This window comes from Salmo salar, chromosome ssa26 (assembly GCF_905237065.1).
Source record: "Salmo salar chromosome ssa26, Ssal_v3.1, whole genome shotgun sequence".
NCBI lineage: Eukaryota > Metazoa > Chordata > Actinopteri > Salmoniformes > Salmonidae > Salmo > Salmo salar.
This window is the reverse complement of record NC_059467.1, coordinates 44643480-44666914: the sequence shown is the minus strand read 5'-3', so window position 1 is coordinate 44666914 and position 23435 is coordinate 44643480. Positions and strand designations below refer to the sequence as shown.

General features: G+C 42.6%; 2 protein-coding genes across 5 annotated transcripts; both read right to left on the bottom strand.

Annotated features, from left to right (window-relative positions):
- Positions 1-1552: 1552 nt before the first annotated feature.
- Positions 1553-19135, bottom strand: LOC106562580 (TNF receptor-associated factor 6). Its single transcript, XM_045708172.1, has 8 exons — positions 19006-19135; positions 17860-18173; positions 16323-16473; positions 16053-16211; positions 15704-15775; positions 9240-9317; positions 8671-8955; positions 1553-8557 (listed from the first exon to the last, which is right to left on the bottom strand). The coding sequence occupies exons 2-8, from the start codon at positions 18171-18173 to the stop codon at positions 7961-7963; spliced, it is 1656 nt and encodes a 551-aa protein (XP_045564128.1). The 5' UTR covers positions 19006-19135; the 3' UTR covers positions 1553-7960.
- LOC106562578 (uncharacterized) lies at positions 19134-23419 on the bottom strand. 4 transcript variants are annotated; one of them, XR_006762163.1, is made up of 11 exons: positions 23234-23419; positions 22369-22588; positions 22194-22232; positions 21826-21942; positions 21712-21747; positions 21321-21380; positions 20919-21152; positions 20259-20362; positions 19873-20041; positions 19308-19695; positions 19134-19149 (listed from the first exon to the last, which is right to left on the bottom strand). XR_006762163.1 is itself a non-coding variant. In XM_014127519.2 (10 exons), exons 1-10 carry the CDS (start codon positions 23314-23316, stop codon positions 19468-19470), a joined length of 1290 nt encoding a protein of 429 aa, XP_013982994.1. In that variant the 5' UTR covers positions 23317-23419; the 3' UTR covers positions 19176-19467. The 4 variants fall into 4 exon arrangements, 3 of the variants coding, with proteins under 3 accessions (XP_013982994.1, XP_013982996.1, XP_013982997.1); XM_014127519.2 differs by lacking the exon at positions 19134-19149 and having other exon boundaries at positions 19176-19695; XM_014127521.2 differs by lacking the exon at positions 19134-19149 and having other exon boundaries at positions 19176-19695; positions 22390-22588; positions 23234-23418.
- Between the last annotated feature and the right edge of the window lie 16 nt (positions 23420-23435).

Sequence of the window (23435 nt, the reverse complement as noted above, 5' to 3'; positions counted from 1 at the left end):
TACAGCCTGACAGGATGCTCTCAATTGTGAATCTGTAAAAGTTTGTGAGGGTTTTAGGTGCCAAGCCAAATTTCTTCAGCCTCCTGAGGTTGAAGAGGTGCTGTTGCGCCTTCTTCACCACACTGTCTGTGTGGGTGGACCATTTCAGTTTGCCAGTGATGTGTATGCAGAGGAACTTGAAGCTTTCCACCTTCTTCACTGTGGTCCCGTCGATGTGGATAGGGGTGTGCTCCCTCTGCTGTTTCCTGAAGTCCACGATCAGCTCCTTTGTCTTGTTGACATTGAGTAAGAGGTTATTTTCCTGGCACCACACCACGGCTCTGGGCCCTCACCTCCTCCCTGTAGGCTGTCTCATCATTTTTGGTAATCAGGCCTACTATATAGCCATGTTAGTTTTCTACTCCTGTAGATAGCCATGTTAGTTTCTACTCCCTGTATATAGCCATGTTAGTTTCTACTCCCTGTATATAGCCATGTTAGTTTCTACTTCCTGTATATAGCCATGTTAGTTTTTACTTCCTGTATATAGCCATGATAGTTTCTACTCCCTGTAGATAGGCATGTTAGTTTCTACTTCCTGTATATAGCCATGTTGTCACGGATCCCTCCGGAACTGCTGATTAAGCACACCTGGTGCCCATTTCCCAATGATTAGTAATTGTATAAGTGTGCCCTTTGGTTCGCCATTGGACAATGTCCGTTGGTTGTGTGAGTACCTGTGCTGTGTTGTTTTTCGTACCGTGTGTATTGCGCAGATGTTTACGGGTCTCGTCCAGTGTGGAATCATTGTGGGCCCCGTGTATTTATTCAAGGTACTCCTCGCTCTTTTGTTTGGGTTTCAACACTGTTTTGTATACGTGTTTGTTTGGTCTTCGTCCCCTGTGCCTTTACATGGCACGCTGTAAATTTGGGTAAATAAAAAAACATATTACGCATTCCTGCGCCTGTCTCCCGGTCCCTTTATACCAACGTGACACGTTAGTTTCTATTTCCTGTATATAGCCATGCTATTGTTATTCGTTATTCACTGTGTATTTATTCCTCAAATCACTATTTCTATTTAATCCTTTATCTTTAACTCTGCGGTGTTGGTAAAGGACGAGTCAGGAAGCATTTCACTCTTAGTCTACACCTGTTGTTTACAAAGCATGTGACAAATACAATTTGATTTGGTTAGTGCATTGCAGCTCAGTACGAATCTCATTTGCTAGATTTATTTATTTAACCTTTATTTAACTAGGCAAGTCAGTTAAGAACAAATTCTTATTTACAATGACGGCCTACCAAAAGGCCTCCTGCGGTGACGGGAGCTGGGATTAAAAATAAAAAATATAGGACAAAACAAACATCACGACAAGAGAGACAACACTACATTAAGAGAGACCTAAGACAACAACATAGCAAGTCAGCAACACATGACAACACAGCATGGTAGCAACACAAATTGACAACAACATGGCAGCAACACAACATGGCAGCAGCACAAAATATGGTACAAACATTATTGGGCACAGACAACAGCACAAAGGGCAAGAAGGTAGAGACAACAATATATCATGCGAGTTTCCATGTTTTTGGACATTGGACATAGATGTTGGACATTCATTACTTCTCAGAGAAAGGCACACATAGATCATGCTACAGCCTAACATATTTCAAACAGGACAACATACAGCGCCTTCAGAAAGTATTCACACCCCTTGACTTTTTCCACATTTTCTTGTGTTACAGCCTGAATTTAAAATGGATTAAAATGGCCTACATACAATAACGTCAAAGTGGGATTATGTTTTTCGAACATTTTTACAAATTAATTATAAAGATATGTGTCCTTCCTAACTCAGTTGCCGCAGAGAAAGGAAACCACTCATGAATTTCACCATGAGGCCAATGGTGACTTTAAAACAGAGTTGAATGGCTGTGCTAGGAGAAAACTGAGGATGGATCAACAACACTGTAGTTATTCCACAATACTAACCTAACTGACAGAGTGAAAAGAAGGAAGCCTGTACCGAGTAAAAATATTCCAAAACATGCTTCCTGATTGCAACAAGGCACTAATGTCATACTGCAAAAAATGTGGCAAAGCAATTCAATTTTTTCCCTGAATACTAAGTGTTATGTTTTGGGCAAATCTAATACAACACATTACTAAGTACCACTCCATATTTTCAACCACAGTGGCTGCTGCATCATGTTTTTCAGGATAAAAATTGATGGAATGGAAATATGCACAGGCAAAATCCTAGAGGAAAACCTGGTTCAGTCTGCTTTCCACCAGATAATGGGAGTTTAATTCATCTTTCAGCAGGACAATAACCTAACACATATGACAAAACTACACTGGAGTTGCTTACCAAGAAGACCGGGAATGTTCCCGAGTGGCCGAGTTACAGTTTTGACTTCATCAAATTGAAAATCTATGGCAAGACCTGAAAATGGTTGTCTAGCAATGATCAACAACCAATTTGACAGAGCTTGGAAGAATTTAGAAAATAATAAATGGGCAAATGTTGCACAATCCAGGTGAGTAAAGCTCTGAGACTTACCCAGAAACACTCACAGCTGTAATCACTGCCAAAGGTGCTTCTATAAAGTATTGACTCAGGGGTGTGAATACTTATGTACATTAGATATTTCTGTATTTAGTTTGCAATACATTTAAAAACAAACAAAAAAAAATCATTATGTGGTATTGTGTGTGAGGAAAACAAATCTACTTGATCTATTTTGAATTCAGGCTGTAACAACAAAATGTGGAATAAGTGGTATGAATACTTTCTGAAGGCCCTGTACTGTAGAGATGACTGATCTATGTAGACTGCAGAGACAGATTTGCAGCTTTTTAAATTGATTTTAAACAAAACACAGTAAGGCATACATGTCCACACAAATATATTCGACTTATTCCACAAGAAACAATCAAAAGTCCAGTGGGATTTAACAGATGAGAGTAAGCTATCCATTCTGGTGAGTGAGGAAGTCTCTATAGCCTCATCCAATTGTCAATTGTAGCTACTGTATGATGCGGTACGGTCAACAATCTTCATCCATTGATGTGATGTAAGGCCACAAAATAAAGACAGACACAGGGAGAACATTTATCTCCACTGCTCTGCTAACAACGCCACAGACACAGGGAGAACATTTCTTATCTCCACTGCTCTGTTAATAACGCCACAGACACAGGGAGAACATTTATTATGACTCTGCTCAACAGTCTTGAGTCTTTCTTGGCAACAGAAGGCATTGATCTAATTCCAAACGGATAACTCACTCCGTCCTCTCCCTGGGCCCTGGTTGACTTCCGTTTTTGGGTATGAATGGACGTTAATTGTTAGGAATGTAATCATGCCACTTGTTGACACAAGCACCTACAGTAACTTTGACGCAAGAGCACTTTTTTCCCCTGTTGAGCAATACACAAAGCAAAGCGTAGTTTTTGTCAGTACCAATGACTGTGTTTACATTGGTTCAGTATCCTATGGAAAGAGTATGCTAACTGGTGGGTACACCGTAGACCCCTTATACATGATGCTGAATAAATGTGTTATGATACTGTAACATTCATGAAGGTGTCACGACTGGTTTCATAAATGTCTTATGAATGCCTTATGTATACCCAGTGGTGGAAAAAGTACTCAATTGTCATACTTGAGTATAAGTAAAGATATCTTAATAGAAAATGACTCAAGTAAAAGTGAAAGTCACCCACTAAAATACTACTTGATTAAAAGTCAAAGTATTTGGTTTAAAATGTACTTAAATACCGTGGTGTAAAAAGTAGTCAATTCTGATATTTTTAAATAATTAACAAAAATTCGAAAGTAAATGCTACACATCAAATTTCTTATATTAAAGCAGACGGCACCATTTTCTTGTTTGTTGTTTTCATTTACGGACAGAAGGCACACTCCAACATCATTTACAAACAAAGTATTTGTGTTTGGTGAGTCCACCAGATCAGAGGCAGTAGGGATGACAATGCGTTATATCCAATTTGTACTCCTTCGTCTATTACTAATAGGGATAGACCAAATGGTGCAGTTCTATGCAATCTGATAGCCATACCAACTATATCAGTATCAACCATCAGACAGGGCCTGCAACCATCTATTGAACGTAGCTTGTTTGAGTTAGAGTTGGACTTGGGTTGATGCATCTGAACAATAGGAGTTTATTCCTAATCTGGATTACATCAAGATCTGGGCTATGCAGGTGAATCCCGATAATCTGGTATTGATTGAAACTGCCCATTGCCAGGGCCTCCCGGGTGGCACAGCAGTCTAAGGCACTGCATCGCAGTGAGGTGTCACTACAGACCCGGGTTTGATCCCAGGCTGTATCACAACCGGCCGTGACCGGAGTCCCATAAGGCGGAGCACAATTGGCCCAGTGTCATCTGGGTTAGGGGAGGATTTGCCCGGGGGGGGGCTTTACTTGGCTCTAGCGACTCCTTGTGGCGGGCTGGGCGCCTGCAGGCTGACTTCAGTCGTCAGTTGGACGGTGTTTCCTCCAAGCTGGCAGGTGTTTAATTAAGCAGCATGGTTTGGCGGGTCATATTTCGGAAAACGCATGACTCGACCTTAGCCGCTCCCGAGCCCGTTGGGGAGTTGCAGCGATGAGACAAGATCGTAGTTGGAAATTACGAAATTGGGGAGAAAAGGGGGAGGGGGGGAAATAAGAAAAGAAAATCAACTGACTGTTAGAGATGTGAGACTACAACTGACTGTTAGAGATGTGAGACTACAACTGACTGTTAGAGATGTGAGACTACAACTGACTGTTAGAGATGTGAGACTACAACTGACTGTTAGAGATGTGAGACTACAACTGACTGTTAGAGATGTGAGACTACAACTGACTGTTAGAGATGTGAGACTACAACTAACTGTTAGAGATGTGAGACTACAGAAATCTAAGCGTCATCTGAACACTAAGAGGAACTTTAAAAACTTAAGTGAACAGGCTTTTAATCTTTATTTTAGTGACTTTGATTGTATTTCAGCTATCCATCAACATGATTTAGCTTTCAGCCTTTTTGCAGATGTCTTCAATACTATTGTGGATAATCATGCTCCCTTCAAAGAATGAAGGGTTAAAGGTAGATGGAATGCCTGGTACACTCCAGAATTATCAGAAGTCATTTATAAAAGAGATGACGCTTGGGTCAAGGCCAGGAACACAGGAGTAGGCCCAGACTGGCAAGCTTTAAGCAACTGAGGAATTATTGTGCAAGACAAATCAGCAAGGCTAAATCGGATTATGCAACTGCTCTTTTGGATTGTAATGGGAACCCGTGTAAATTCTGAAAAACTGGCAAATCCCGATTTTGGCACCTGTTCTATTTACTATTTATATTAACACCATTGGTCAATCTGTTAACTTCATCTATATGTGGATGATACTATTACGTACTCTATTGCCCCGACTATTTTATTTATTTAACTAGGCAAGTCAGTTAAGAACAAATTCTAATTTACAATGACGGCCTACCAGGGAACAGTGGGTTAACTGCCTTGTTCAAGGGCAAAACGACAGATTTTTACCTTGTCAGCTTAGGGATTCGATCTAGAAACCTTCCAGTTACTAGTCCAACGCTCTAACCACTAGGCTACCGCCTCCCCTATTGATCTGGCTGTGTCAAAACTAGTCAGATTTTATAGCTATGTAGGAATCTCTTGCCAATTTAAAACTTGTGCTTAATATGGACAAAACTAAATACATGTTTTTAAACTCTCGTAAGAATGTTTCAGATGAACTACATGTTCGCTCATTAGATGGTTCTCCAATCAAACGTGTTCCCACATATAAATAATAAGGCATTTGGATTAATATGGATTTGACGTTTAAAAAAAACAGATGAGCTGGTTAAGAAGCTAAGACTTAAAGCTGTCTTTTTTCTACAGAAACCGATGGTGCCTTTCTCTCAGCAGTAGGAAGCAGATTATTCAGTCAACCTTTCTAACTGTTGATTATGGTGATTATTTATCAAAGTGCAGTTGCTACTACTCTTAAAGATATGGATTCCATCTACCATAATGCCCTTCGTTGTTACAGCCCACAGATGTGATACTCATCACAACACTGCATCCTGTATCAAAAGGTTGGCTGGACTTCGCTAAAGACCCGTAGATCTCTACATTACTCCCTTTTTGTTTACAAGGCCCTACTTCATAAACGTCCGTCTTATCTAACTTAGCTTTTGAAGTATAGACACCAGAGTTGCCTAACCCGTTAACTCGACGTTCCTAGGGTCTCCACCGAGCTAGGTAAATCTGGTTTTAGCTTAAATGCACCGTATCGCCCCAAAAAATATAAATACATTTCATTTTGATGTTCTGGTGCTGTTTGAGGCAATTTAACATATTGATTGGGGACTTACTTGTGGAGGAATGTAACTTTTTCTGAATGATTTGTGATGTCTTATTAGTGCTTAACATGACTGTGTTTTGTATTGTAATATGTTCTGTATAATGTGTATATTTATATTGTATTATACAGGGCACATTTGGAAAAGAAACCTAGGTCTCATTTTCTTCCCTGTTACAATTAAGGTAAAACAAAATGATAGGTGCATGATTGGACCATATTGCTGTCCTGCATTTCCAAATGTAACGAGTACGTTTGGGTGTCAGGGAAAATGTATGGAGTAAAAAGTACATTATTTTCTTTAGAAATGTAGTGGAGTAAAAGTTGTCAAAAATATAAATAGTAAAGTACAGATACCGCCAACAACAAAAAAACATAAGTAGTAGTTAAGTATTTTTACATAAGTACTTTACACCACTGTGTATACCAACTCATTCATATGTCACTGCTTATTGTATGTCGTAACTCACAGCCATTGTTCAGGAAATCTCTTCTCCAGAAGAGGTCTTAGAGATGCCACATCATACCACATTATCCCAGACAAAAGACCCTGGTTGGAATGTTGCCCCATCTTCCTTGTATGATCCTCCAACCAGAAGACCAGTGAAATGCCAGTGATCCTGACTCTGTCATCCAGGATGTACAATAAGTTGATAGGCAGTTCTGCCTCTGGTCATCTCCCACTTACAGATGGTCCTGCCCCAGTCCTCGCTGTGTTCTGTAAAAAGCACTAAAAGGATTCATTTGATTGAGTATCTCTCTGTCCTACATCACTCTCTGTCACCTTCCTAATCTCCAACAGAAATACACTTCTGGTAACATCTTATTTGAATTGGCTTCTTTAATGCCAACATAAAGTTGACATAAACATGACTTTGAGCTTGACATAAATATCATAAACTCTAATATGTTATGATATTTAACGAGACTTTCCCGGTCTCCGCTACAAAGCGGTTACAAAGAATGATGCACTGAAACCAAAGTCATGTTTATTACAACCTAATGTAGGCATCATAAGACATTTTAAAATCCTATCTATTGGAGCAGTACAGTCGCCAGCGACACATTGCTGGATAAGTGATGGAACACAGAGCTTGGGACTAGAATGTTCTGTCTGTAAATAGATGATTGTGAGATCGGCTTTAAAGTTCTGAACCCACATTGGTTTGAATGGTGTCAGCTATTTTTTATCTTGTATTCTTTTGAACTTAACATGAATTGGGGTATTTAGAGTAATATATAGGTAGAGAACATTGAACAGAGTAAGGCTAATGTCAATAACTCAATTTTGACAAAAATGCAGATAAAACCACATAGACCCAAGCTCTCGACTTGTTACAGGAAACCTTGGTGTTAATCGCCACCAACATCCAGTCCATCACTCTCAAAAGCTACAGCAAAGAAAAGCCTTTTGGAGTTGGAGATAAAACCCACAAGTGAGCAGTACACTTTCCCATGAGGTTGGTCATGACTGAACCCAATGCAATGATCCTGTGCGATACAAGAACTCAGGAAAATGGCAAACTGATACTTTGTACTGATAACGTTGGTGGCGATTGACCTCGTCGCTTGAACGTTAAAAGGGTCCTCACAGCGAGGCCTCGGGCCCTCTGGGATGCATGGCCGCCCCCTCGCGCCTTAGGGCGGTGTCGAAGCGCGGCGTCACCTCACAGCGCACCAGCAGCGTATCGTCGTGCACAAACCCCCGCTGCTGCAGCTCCATCAGGTGCAGGAAGGTGACGTAGCCAAAGCCCTTGGGGTTCCTCTGGATGGTGGGCCTCTGGAAGGCCTGCAGGTCAGGCTTGGTCTCCATCACCTCCACATGGTGCTGGCCCTCAGGCCCTTGGTCCAGCACGGCCAGCCGGATGGTGCCTTGGAAGGGCCACGACAGCTGCCCATCAAATTCACCCTGCATGGTGTGAACAAACAGTGAGATGTAGTTGGAGCAGCGCTGGGCCGAGGGCGTTTGGAGGTGGAGGCGCAGACACAGCTTGTAGCCCGGCCGGCCCGTGTAGAAGCCTGGGCTGTGCACCACAACGGGCTGTCCGGCAGCCTGGGTACGCAGGTAGCCTGAGAAGCCCTCCAAGGGCCACACGTACACGCCCTGGCACTGCTTGGCCTCCAGCTCCTTTAGGTTCTCCTCCAGCGAAGTGACCTTACGACGGAGCTCTGCCACCAGGCCCGCCTGGGGGATAATGAAATAGAAAACAAAAATGGTAATTTAGTTATAGACGTTTATATTCAAACAAGTGAATTCAACATCACAAATGAGAAAGAATGAATTTGCATCTGTTCCACCTGAATGCTCAGCTCACGTAGCTGGTGGTCCTGCCGCACTAGACGGCCCTCCAGCTGCTGGGTGGTCTCCCGCATGGTCTGCAGTTCCCCGCAGCACTGGCAGGGGGCGCCACTGCTGCTAGCTCCTGCTTGTGCCCCCTGCTCTGCAGCGGCAGCCCCTCGGTTCTCAGAAGGTGGTGGCTGGGTGTACCCGGTAAGGCTGTGCCTGTGCAGGTACTCAGCCATGCAGCGCATGTGCATCTGAGTGAACTCCTGCATGTGCTGCGCCAGGTCATTGCGCTGCATCTGAAATAGCACAAAGACTTTAAAAGAGCCACTGTGTTGAACCAAAGTTGGAAGTGGTAGCCTTGTCCGGTTTAAAAACCCTCTTTTGTTAGACCTGAAAGTATTGGCTGGATGGGAGTAGATGTGGAAACTCTACCTAGTCCTGCCAGAGGCCACGAGAAGTGGATCTTGGGTATCTCGGCCTTGGGTTATGGTGTTTGTTTTAGACAAGGCAAAGTAGTCACAGAACATAGGTGGTAAATGACTCAGAATGTGTTGAGGTTGACTCAACCTCAGTGGCCTACCATCTCTCGACATCCAAAAGTGCTGAAGGTACAGGCGATCGGAGCCTTCGGACAGTCTGTGTCATAGTGAGATTCCAACTGAAACAAAAACAGGCACACCAAAGTTAATCCACCACTGAGTCAGATCCTACATCGCGTGACCAGTAAAGAAGCTTGTTACAAAGAGATACTTTTTCCAGAGGACCAACATTGCAGTCCATTGCCACCAAGCAACGTTTAGCAGTCCACAACCATTCATGAACGATTGAGATAAACATAGGTTTGTGTGGGCTGCAAGCAGATGTGACCTGGACCAAAATTTGCCCGCGAGCCACACGTTGTAGACTCCCGCTCTACACCACGTATCATCATCATCTCATAGGTTTAGTAATCAGGACTACTGCTCTACCACCACCACCATCATCTCATAGGTTTAGTAATCAGGACTACTGCTCTACCACCACCATCTCATAGGTTTAGTAATCAGGACTACTGCTCTACCACCACCACCACCACCATCTCATAGGTTTAGTAATCAGGACTACTGCTCTAACCACCATCATCATCTCATAGGTTTAGTAATCAGGACTACTGCTCTACCACCACATCATCTCATAGGTTTAGTAATCAGGACTACTGCTCTACCACCACCACCACCACCATCTCATAGGTTTAGTAATCAGGACTACTGCTCTACCACCATCATCATCTCATAGGTTTAGTAATCAGGACTACTGCTCTACCACCACCATCATCTCATAGGTTTAGTAATCAGGACTACTGCTCTACCACCACCACCACCACCATCTCATAGGTTTAGTAATCAGGACTACTGCTCTACACCACCACCATCATCTCATAGGTTTAGTAATCAGGACTACTGCTCTACCACCACCATCATCTCATAGGTTTAGTAATCAGGACTACTGCTCTACCACCACCACCACCATCTCATAGGTTTAGTAATCAGGACTACTGCTCTACCACCACCATCATCTCATAGGTTTAGTAATCATGACTACTGCTCTACCACCACCACCATCATCTCATAGGTTTAGTAATCAGGACTACTGCTCTACCACCACCACCATCTCATAGGTTTAGTAATCAGGACTACTGCTCTACCACCACATCATCATCTCATAGGTTTAGTAATCAGGACTACTGCTCTACCACCACCATCATCATCTCATAGGTTTAGTAATCAGGACTACTGCTCTACCACCACCACCACCATCTCATAGGTTTAGTAATCAGGACTACTGCTCTACCACCACCATCATCTCATAGGTTTAGTAATCAGGACTACTGCTCTACCACCATCATCATCTCATAGGTTTAGTAATCAGGACTACTGCTCTACCACCACCACCACCATCATCTCATAGGTTTAGTAATCAGGACTACTGCTCTACCACCATCATCATCTCATAGGTTTAGTAATCAGGACTACTGCTCTACCACCACCATCTCATAGGTTTAGTAATCAGGACTACTGCTCTACCACCACCACCACCACCATCTCATAGGTTTAGTAATCAGGACTACTGCTCTACCACCACCATCATCTCATAGGTTTAGTAATCAGGACTACTGCTCTACCACCATCATCATCATCTCATAGGTTTAGTAATCAGGACTACTGCTCTACCACCATCATCATCATCTCATAGGTTTAGTAATCAGGACTACTGCTCTACCACCACCATCATCTCATAGGTTTAGTAATCAGGACTACTGCTCTACCACCACCATCATCTCATAGGTTTAGTAATCAGGACTACTGCTCTACCACCACCATCATCTCATAGGTTTAGTAATCAGGACTACTGCTCTACCACCACCACCATCATCTCATAGGTTTAGTAATCAGGACTACTGCTCTACCACCACCATCATCATCTCATAGGTTTAGTAATCAGGACTACTGCTCTACCACCACCATCATCATCATCATCTCATAGGTTTAGTAATCAGGACTACTGCTCTACCACCATCATCATCATCTCATAGGTTTAGTAATCAGGACTACTGCTCTACCACCACCATCATCTCATAGGTTTAGTAATAAGGACTACTGCTCTACCACCACCATCATCTCATAGGTTTAGTAATCAGGACTACTGCTCTACCACCACCACCATCATCTCATAGGTTTAATAATGAGGACTACTGCACTACCACCACCATCTCATAGGTTTAGTAATCAGGACTACTGCTCTACCACCACCATCATCATCTCATAGGTTTAGTAATCAGGACTACTGCTCTACCACCACCACCATCATCATCTCATAGGTTTAGTAATCAGGACTACTGCTCTACCACCACCATCATCATCTCATAGGTTTAGTAATCAGGACTACTGCTCTACCACCACCATCATCTCCTCGTAGGTTTAGTAATCAGGACTACTGCTCTACCACCACCATCATCATCTCATAGGTTTAGTAATCAGGACTACTGCTCTACCACCACCATCATCATCTCATAGGTTTAGTAATCAGGACTACTGCTCTACCACCACCATCATCATCATTTCATAGGTTTAGTAATCACGACTACTGCTCTACCACCACCATCATCTCATAGGTTTAGCAATCAGGACGACTGCTCTACACCACCACCATCATCTCATAGGTTTAGTAATCAGGACTACTGCTCTACCACCACCACCATCATCTCATAGGTTTAGTAATCAGGACTACTGCTCTACCACCACCATCATCTCATAGGTTTAGTAATCAGGACTACTGCTCTACCACCACCATCATCATCATCTCATAGGTTTAGTAATCAGGACTACTGCTCTACCACCACCATCATCATCATCTCATAGGTTTAGTAATCAGGACTACTGCTCTACCACCACCATCATCTCATAGGTTTAGTAATAAGGACTACTGCTCTACCACCACCATCATCTCATAGGTTTAGTAATCAGGACTACTGCTCTACCACCACCACCATCATCTCATAGGTTTAATAATGAGGACTACTGCACTACCACCACCATCTCATAGGTTTAGTAATCAGGACTACTGCTCTACATTACCACCACCACCACCACCATCTCATAGGTTTAGTAATCAGGACTACTGCTCTACCACCAGCACCATCTCATAGGTTTAGTAATCAGGACTACTGCTCTACCACCACCACCACCACCATCTCATAGGTTTAGTAATCAGGACTACTGCTCTACCACCACCATCTCATAGGTTTAGTAATCAGGACTACTGCTCTACCACCATCATCTCATAGGTTTAGTAATCAGGACTACTGCTCTACCACCACCACCATCATCTCATAGGTTTAGTAATCAGGACTACTGCTCTACCACCACCACCATCTCATAGGTTTAGTAATCAGGACTACTGCTCTACCACCACCATCATCATCTCATAGGTTTAGTAATCAGAACTACTGCTCTACCACCACCATCATCTCATAGGTTTAGTAATCAGGACTACTGCTCTACCACCACCACCATCTCATAGGTTTAGTAATCAGGACTACTGCTCTACCACCACCATCATCATCTCATAGGTTTAGTAATCAGAACTACTGCTCTACCACCACCATCTCATAGGTTTAGTAATCAGGACTACTGCTCTACCACAATCATCTCATAGGTTTAGTAATCAGGACTACTGCTCTACCACCACCACCATCATCTCCTCATAGGTTTAGTAATCAGGACTACTGCTCTACCACCACCACCATCATCATCTCATAGGTTTAGTAATCAGGACTACTGCTCTACCACCACCATCATCATTTCATAGGTTTAGTAATCAGGACTACTGCTCTACCACCACCACCATCTCATAGGTTTAGTAATCAGGACTACTGCTCTACCACCACCATCATCATCATCATCATCTCATAGGTTTAGTAATCAGGACTACTGCTCTACCACCACCATCATCATCATCATCTCATAGGTTTAGTAATGAGGACTACTGCTCTACACCACCACCACCACCATCTCATAGGTTTAGTAATCAGGACTACTGCTCTACCACCACCATCATCATCATCATCATCTCATAGGTTTAGTAATCAGGACTACTGCTCTACCACCACCATCATCATCATCATCTCATAGGTTTAGTAATGAGGACTACTGCTCTACCACCACCACCATCATCATCATCATCTCATAGGTTTAGTAATCAGGACTACTGCTCTACCACCACCATCATCTCATAGGTTTAGTAATGAGGACTACTGCTCTACATTACCACCATGATCATCATCTCATAGGTTTAGTAATCATGACTACTGCTCTACCACCACCATCATCTCATAGGTTTAGTAATCAGGACTACTGCTTTACCACCACCACCATCTCATAGGTTTAGTAATCAGGACTACTGCTCTACCACCAGCATCATCTCATAGGTTTAGTAATCAGGACTACTGCTCTACCACCAGCATCATCTCATAGGTTTAGTAATCAGGACTACTGCTCTCCACCACCATCATCATCTCATAGGTTTAGTAATCAGGACTACTGCTCTACCACCACCACCACCATCTCATAGGTTTAGTAATCAGGACTACTGCTCTACCACCACCACCACCATCTCATAGGTTTAGTAATCAGGACAACTGCTCTACCACCACCACCACCATCTCATAGGTTTAGTAATCAGGACTACTGCTCTACCACCACCACCACCATCTCATAGGTTTAGTAATCAGGACTACTGCTCTACCACCACCACCATCATCTCATAGGTTTAGTAATCAGGACTACTGCTCTACCACCACCATCATCTCATAGGTTTAGTAATCAGGACTACTGCTCCACCACCACCATCATCTCATAGGTTTAGTAATCAGGACTACTGCTCTACCACCACCATCATCTCATAGGTTTAGTAATCAGGACTACTGCTCTACCACCACCATCATCTCATAGGTTTAGTAATCAGGACTACTGCTCTACCACCACCATCATCATCTCATAGGTTTAGTAATCAGGACTACTGCTCTACCACCACCATCATCTCATAGGTTTAGTAATCAGGACTACTGCTCTACCACCACCCTCATCTCATAGGTTTAGTAATCAGGACTACTGCTCTACCACCACCACCATCATCTCATAGGTTTAGTAATCAGGACTACTGCTCTACCACCACCACCATCATCTCATAGGTTTAGTAATCAGGACTACTGCTCTACCACCACCACCACCATCTCATAGGTTTAGTAATCAGGACTACTGCTCTACCACCACCACCATCATCTCATAGGTTTAGTAATCAGGACTACTGCTCTACCACCACCACCATCATCTCATAGGTTTAGTAATCAGGACTACTGCTCTACCACCACCATCATCTCATAGGTTTAGTAATCAGGACTACTGCTCTACCACCACCATCATCATCATCTCATAGGTTTAGTAATCAGGACTACTGCTCTACCACCATCATCATCTCATAGGTTTAGTAATCAGGACTACTGCTCTACCACCACCATCATCATCTCATAGGTTTAGTAATCAGGACTACTGCTCTACCACCACCACCATCATCTCATAGGTTTAGTAATCAGGACTACTGCTCTACCACCACCACCATCTCATAGGTTTAGTAATCAGGACTACTGCTCTACCACCACCACCACCATCTCATAGGTTTAGTAATCAGGACTACTGCTCTACCACCACCAATCATCATCTCATAGGTTTAGTAATCAGGACTACTGCTCTACCACCACCATCATCATCATCTCATAGGTTTAGTAATCAGGACTACTGCTCTACCACCACCACCACATCATCTCATAGGTTTAGTAATCAGGACTACTGCTCTACCACCACCATCATCATCATCTCATAGGTTTAGTAATCAGGACTACTGCTCTACCACCACCACCATCATCTCATAGGTTTAGTAATCAGGACTACTGCTCTACCACCACCACCACCATCTCATAGGTTTAGTAATCAGGACTACTGCTCTACCACCACCATCATCATCTCATAGGTTTAGTAATCAGGACTACTGCTCTACCACCACCATCATCATCATCTCATAGGTTTAGTAATCAGGACTACTGCTCTACCACCACCACCATCATCTCATAGGTTTAGTAATCAGGACTACTGCTCTACACCACCACCATCATCTCATAGGTTTAGTAATCAGGACTACTGCTCTACCACCACCACCATCATCTCATAGGTTTAGTAATCAGGACTACTGCTCTACCACCACCATCATCTCATAGGTTTAGTAATCAGGACTACTGCTCTCACCACCACCATCATCTCATAGGTTTAGTAATCAGGACTACTGCTCTCACCACCATCATCATCTCATAGGTTTAGTAATCAGGACTACTGCTCTCCACCACCACCATCATCTCATAGGTTTAGTAATCAGGACTACTGCTCTACCACCATCATCTCATAGGTTTAGTAATCAGCTATATCTAAACGGCAGCCATCAGGTCTCCATCCCCACCTGGTCTCTGATGAGCTCCATACCGCAGTACTGACACACCACGTTGGCAAAGGGACACAGCGACTCATGAATCTGAGGACACAACAAAAACAGACAATGTTCAAAAGGCTGTCACATGACCACCTTCAGAAATAACAGACAGTCTATCCACTTTTTCAGTGAACATTAAAGGGGAGCTCAAATGGAGAATGAATACAGTTTCTTACTGACTGAGAACATGGTCACATTTTCTTTGAAAGCGCTGTGCTGCTAGCGAAGCTAACAGAGGCGGTGCAACCAGTATTCAATCCCATTAATCTTTATTTATTCAGGATAGTGCACTCAGCATGAACAAGTTGGTGATGCTTACCTTGCTGTCCTCGTAAACAAAGCTCTCTACACAGTCGGGACAGGACACAGGTCTCCGCTGGCAGTGTTGGCTTTGGTGCATCTCCAGCTGGCTCTTCCACACCGCGTCCTGGCACTGCGGGCACGGCACGGTGGCAAACTCACATTTGGTAACATGGCCCTGGCAGGGTGAGATGGCAGAGTGAGCTAATCATTTGGTTTCAACATGGCAACACGGTTGTAGTGACATGAACTAAGGTGTCAGCCATTGTCTGTGGAGAAGGATGCCTACATCCAGACGGCGAAGCTCCATTTTGTCAGTGCAGCCTACGTTGGTGCAGCGGACCGTTAGGGAGAGGATCTCCCGCTTGGCAAAGTTATCTGGGAACAGCTGGTCTTCCCGTAGTACCTCGTTATCCACTGGACACCTCTGCCCTGTATCACTGGGGGGAAAAGAAAGAAAGAGAGAGATCAGTATGATGCTTGGGACCAGGGTTTCATTCATTAAATCAACAGGATAAACTATTTTAAAATGGAGGTAGGCCCTACTACCTGAACTTGTCCAATGAGAAGGCTCCTTTTTGAGATCACTTACTACCATTATCCTTTGAGGACTATTCATTTGAAGAAAGTGTACATGTATTCATCATCATCTTGTCAAAAGGGACATACAAATACGTGTCATTCAGCAAATTCAGAAAAGAGCAGCAATGATAAACACAGAATACAAACATCCCAACAGTGCAGCAATAAAGATGTTAGCTTGGTACTGTAATTGTGAGGAAGTGAAGGTAGTGACAGAGAGAACTATGGCCTCCAAATCTTCCAGAATATGGCCAATCATTTACCCAGTAAGTCAGTAACCCCAGAGGCTGTCATTGCGCACCAAATCAGTGAATGACTGACAGTCATCGATAATCCCAACTGTTATGTCATTTGGCTGTTGTAATGCATATGATGTATAGAGATGTTCTGCATTATAGAATCACCTGCATTGCCCATCTTATCTGGTGGCCAACAAAAATCCTTTGAGAGTTGAATATTGACAGGCACACGACTACGACCTCTTCAGGAGTTAAAGCAAAAACTTGAGTCGATCTCAGACTGGCGTGAAAACATTTTTTGGCTCCAGCGCCACATCGGGATTTCAAAACTCTATGGAGGGCCACACAGATCTTTTTATGACGGATTTGTTTGTCAAAATCGATATGAGGGCCAGAAAAAGGGCATTTATATGAAAATATAGGTCTATTGTTATTTCTACATACTCTCTCGTTTTAGATGTTCCTGTGACCTGCAGGGTTTTTTTTAACCCAAAATAAACCTCATGCGTCATCCATATGACAGAAATGCGGCGCGGCGACAGCCATTGGCTAACCCCGGCACATTGACACGGATGTTGTACTGCTGTAATAGTAAGGTTGATTCATGAAATAAATAAATGACCTTTAACCCCTGCGTCTCTCATTAGAGGAGCTGTGAATAAAAAAAGCACCATAGTTCAGTTCTCTGTCCTCAACAACTTTAATGTTGACAATAAACACGCAGAGATAAAAAAAGCACCATAGTTCAGTTCTCTGTCCTAAACAACTTTAATGTTGACAATAAACACGCAGAGATAAAAAAAGCCCCATAGTTCAGTTCTCTGTCCTAAACAACTTTAATGTTGACAATAAACATGCAGAGATAATTGTGGTTGCAGGGGTAAAGGAATAAGCAAATATTGTTATTTAAATCCTGGAGGGTATTTCCCAAAGCAGGATACAAGAAGTTAGATAACTAACATTTAAATATATTATTATGTAAGTATGAGTACCAGGGAGGCTTACCGGATGGACTTCTCGATGCAGCTGCGGCAGAAGCGATGGCCGCACGGCGTCTGCACGGCTGCCCTCAGGGCCATGAGGCAGATGGGGCACTCGTACTTGCTCTCCAGCGGAGGGTCGAACTCCACGTCGTAGCCTTGCAGTGGGGCGCCGCCCTGTAGGCTGGTGGGGGTACTCTCCGTGGGGCTCAGCACAGAGTCGTTGCCCTCTTTCTCCAGCATGGCCAGCGCACAGTTGGACAGCTGTGACGCGGCCGCCCCACCACAACACCCTTCATCATTCTCCAGGCTGCTCTTATCACTCTCAAAGCAGGACATCTACACAGGGCGGAGAGAAAAGTGGAGAAAAAGACATACGAGCGAGAGCAATGACCATTACCCCTCCACAGGTATTCACAAAGTGTTTTATTACACAGAAAAATATGCCTTCTGTGGAAATCACTGGGCTATGTTTCTCAGACGGTTGGAATGTTTCCTTCTTGAAATGTGTGTCATCAGTTCCACTTGAACTCAACTGTCTCCTGAGCTCTGTTCTCAGATCAGCCCGAGATAAGAAACTTCATAATGACTGAACATGACTCAGGGGACCAAAGGTAAGGATATGCCACAAAGGAGACAATACCTAGCGAACATCCTCAATTCAATGCCTTTGCGTTAGCCAATTGACATGGTGGTTACAGTCTGAAACGACATTAATTTACCTATATAGGGCTATAAATTATCTTGCGAACTTAGAAACTAGCGATCTGGGTTGCTAGCTTGTCAGGTCAGGGGCACAATGGGCGGGGGAATCTCAGTTCCTCATGCATTTCAAGCAAAGTAGCTAGATAGCTAATATTTCACATAGTATGTCAATATCTGTAAACAACAAAACCTGTCTGATCTCGTGGTAACATAAGTGGTTAGCTGTTTAATATCCGAAGCTCAAATATGAGAAGACAAGTTCAAAAGTAAGTAATAATCACAGTCACTGCACAACAAGTTAACGTTAGCTGGCTAGCGGTGTGGTAGCGACGATGCTGACACGGAACTTCGAAGTTCTTCAGATGACATTTCAACAAACTAAACACTGTAACAACCACATGTAAGCATGATTCATATATTAGTCGATGGTGTTGGAATATTTGACAATATGCGTGTTAATGCTTACCGTAGCCTTGAAAGTACATCAGTTTTCTTGACTGACTCTCCGTAGCTAATTAATTACTTCCTGCATTTTCATCGCTCTTCTTCTCTGCCTCGTTGGTGGTTTATGCTGGGTGGCAAAGGATAAGTAGGACATTACCGCCACTGGCTGGACGGGGTGAAAATAAAAACACGTTTTAATTTTATTCAGAAACACATTTTAGTTTTTATTTAATTAAGAAACACAATCAAAATGTAATTTAAACACTTTATACCGTTGTTTTTAATGACAAAAGGGTCATCAGAGCAACTTATACAAATACATACACAATATGTACTTCTTCCCCTAGGAACCTTTTTTCACCCCAACATCAATCTCTTCCTTCACCACCACTTGGTTTCCAACGTCCTTATTATATCCTCCATCTTTTCAGTCCTTGTTTGAAAAGCTCTCTCATTTCCATCCAGTTGTTCATGTCCTTGTCTGCTAACCCCTCATGACCTCCAGGGCCACCCTGCAGCTCATGGCCACCCTGCAGCTCACACAGGTGTGGGTGTAGTCCTCATCCCCAAGTTTCATCTCCTCATATCTCTTCAGCTCAGAGTCCTGAGTGACCGTGCTCCATTGACTGCACTGATTGCACTCAACACGGACTTCCCTTTGAGGTGGCTGGGCATCTAGTATGACAAAGGTCCTTCCTTTTATCCCATTGTCCTTCAATGCAAACAGGTTGGTCAACACACAAGTCAGTATAAAGGCTCAAGTAAAATATGGTATAATTCAAATCTATTTCTATGTGCTTTTTCTTCATTCATTCAATGGGAATCAATTATATGAGTATGTTTTGTTGTAGGAGTGGGAAAGTCTAAACACGGTCAGTCTCCAACTTACAGGCAGCTTTCTTGGTGAGGTGGGGACAGACTGAGTCCCTCCGCAGCGCAGCAGAGACAGGGGTATTTGTCTAGTGGTGGGGTGCTCTTTGCAGCAGAAGCTGAACACCCTGGCAGCCAGGTAAACATCCCAACGATCAGGATGGTCTTTCACCAAATCTGACACCAACCTGTCCAGGTATATGATGAAAAATGTATTAAAACAAAACACATGCATATTATAACAAGTCAGCAAGTCAGCTGGGCTAGCATGACATGTGTTTGGATTCAGTAAACTGACAAAAGATTATTGCAATCATTATCCCAATTCTATTTAGTAGACTATTATCCATAGTATAAGCTTTTAGAATCAGGTGGCTGTGTAGCAAGGTACAGTGGAGGACAAACCGGTCTACGAGGGACTTTGTTACTGGATCCAATGACACTCCCAGAGGACGGTAGAATATGAGTTGGCATGTCAGTTTCTTCAGATCACCCAAAGCCGAGTTGATCTGTAAAATTAAAAAAGGGAAGGGGAACTTAACAGGGGTTGAAACCGGTTCAGGGAACAGGACCAGAAAACAACAACATTTTTGGAGGAACAGAATCAGAACCGGGAACGAAAGTGATCTATATTGTTCCGGAACAGAACCGTTGTTTGAAAACCATGGGAACCGGTTAATAAAGTGATTTTACTTTCCAGGCCCACAAAAAAAATGCTACAAAGCGTCTATGCAAAGCCCTCACTCTGTCACTCAGAAACGTATTCCAGTGCCTGCCTGCTGAACATCAAATCAAATGTTATTGTCACAAACACCGAATACAACAGGTGTAGACCTTACAGTGAAACTTTATTTTGCTGGTTGGAACAGTGGAATGGAACTACAAAAATTATGGTTTTGTTCAGAACGAAACAATTGGAAAATAATTTTGTTTCCACCCCTGGTACTTAATATTCATGAGATACTTAGTGCAACTTAGTGCAACACTTAATTTCCCCCCAAAACATTTTTATTTAGGGCAGTACAGTAACACTTACATCCACACATGCATGCATGCATCTCTTACCTCTAAAATGTGTGCTCGAGTCAAACAAGACAGGATTCCAACAGGGAAGCCAAAGCGAGAGATGAGGTCAGAGATGATTTTGGCAATCTCTTTACTGTTGTTGGTCTTCATGGGGTAGGCTTCCATCCATTTGGAGTAGTAGTCCATTATAATTAGTACAAACTTGTGTCTACTTTTGGTCTCTGGAAATGGTCCCTTCACATCCATTGTCAGCCATTGCCATTTCTCCTTGATCTGGTTCAGATAAAGTAATTTGCAGTTATAATGTTTAGTTATATGCACATCAATTAACATGAGGTAATGGGCTGGGGAATACACACAACAGCAAACCTTTAAGTTGACAAGGGTCAAAATTATCTTGTTGCCGCTGTCCAGAATACAATGGTCTGTCAGAAACCTTACCTTGATTGCGTGCTTGGGGATAAAGATCAGACCTTGCTTTTCTAAAGTTGCAGATGGGATCTGAAATTGTCAGGAGTTCAGTTATTAAAGCACGTGTATGGAAAGGTTTAGGGTTATAGAAGACCTTTATAGGATGTTGTAATCATACACGCAACTGGCCCTAGAGGTCTGGGCCTCATCAACATCATTTTGGTTGGGAGTAACAGTGACACTACTTTTCAACACGCTCCTCCCTGGGATTTTTGAGCAGGTACTGTGAATTAAGCTCTTTGGAATATTTGGCAAAAGATACATTCACGGTTGTTCTGTAAGGAATTAGGGGAACCCTTCCCAAACCAACAATTTTGATGAGCTCAATCAGCTTCACAATGAGGGCTAACTCACAACTTACTTCTTTAGGCATGTCTTTTACAGCCCAGTCAATACTCTGAAAAACAAATAAATACTAAATAAATAAACATGAATTAAATATTTGTAAATAATAAGAGCGATATGTACTTTGTACCTGTGGAACGCAGTAGTCGTCATGGAAACGACTTGGGTGCCATATACTGTGGTTTAAGTAGGTGGGTGGAGACTTCTCCCCTTGTGTGGACTCCTCAGGAACAGGATCCTCTGGAAACTGAAATCACCAGTAGAGGCAAAATACACTTTGATTTGTGAAATCAAAAAGGGAAATACATATGTGGCATATCCTTTAGAGTAAACAGCAATACCAATGGAAAACTGGTAGTACATTTTACACATCCTTCAGAGTAAACAGCAACACCAATGGAAAACTGGTAGTACATTTTACACATCCTTCAGAGTAAACAGCAACACCAATGGAAAACTGGTAGTACAGTATTACTTTTTTTATGTTGCATTTCTCACCGAGGTTACTCTTTTCCTCCTTCCGGCTGTTTTCTGAAACTACAAGAACTCAACAATAAAACACACAGTTCAACTTAACCAACAAAGCCAAAGCATGTTTCAAGAATCCTTCATATGTTAAATTCACAACCACCAGACTCAGTTAGGTATAATAGTTTAAATGAAAACAACACACCTGCCTCAATTTACTAAATACCTTTTTTTGCAGGTGACTAGGAAAGGCAAATATAGTTGGTATTGCATCATCACGTAAACGCACTGTCTGCCCAGTTCTATCCATGCATCTCTCCTCAAAATGCTCTGAGCACAGTAAGGAATGGGGGGTTGGCTGCCAGTCTTTCCATTTCATCTGACCCACCCACTCTTTTATTCGTTTAGGATCACGCTTTGGAAAGCTGTTGACATAGGAAAAAGGTTTAAACAACAAAATGTAAACAACAGGGCAATCTGTGATTGTAACATACATTTTTGGAATTTTAAATTAATGATATATAGCCATTGATTCTTGAAGAATATAACTTGTAAATGCATCATGAGCTTAGTTTAACTGTCATACCCCATCAGAACCAAAAATATAAGTTTGTAACTGTAAACAAACACTTTATAGCCTCACAACATTGCTAAAACTATAATTTTGACATCATGGATGGTCACTGCCTGTGGTCAGTCCTTGCATTCATAGCCCTGTCTATGAATTTGACAGTAGTTACATTTCTCCAGCCCCATCCCTCATCTATTTACCAAAATCAGTGGCGGGGTGTCTGCTTTGTTATTGTTTGAACTGCAAATTGCAAAAGACAGGGATGAAACAGCGAGCACTTAGGCTGGGGTACTAAGGGGTGTTCATTTGTTTAGATGTTCCACGTTTTCTTTATGATAAGGTAACTAACATTTATGTCACATTCGTCCAAATCAAGGTGTAGCCGATTTATTACTGGAAATATTAGCTAGCTACACAAGCTAACCAAGCACTCTAGCTAACGTAAGCTGACTAGCTAGTTGGCCAAGTGTCGACGTTGGTCAAATGCTGAAAGCCTTACCTGTGAAACGTAACCTTGTTTGTTTTATGTTTAACATTTTTAAAGGTATTCCTACAGTTGAAAGCTGAACAACGCCCTGGCATTTTTGCTAGGTAGCTAGTATTAGCTAACAACTATTAGACCAAGGAATGTGAAATAAAAAACTAAACAAGGAAGTGACACACAGGAAGTTAACTTATCGGCTTCTTCTTCTTCTGCCACA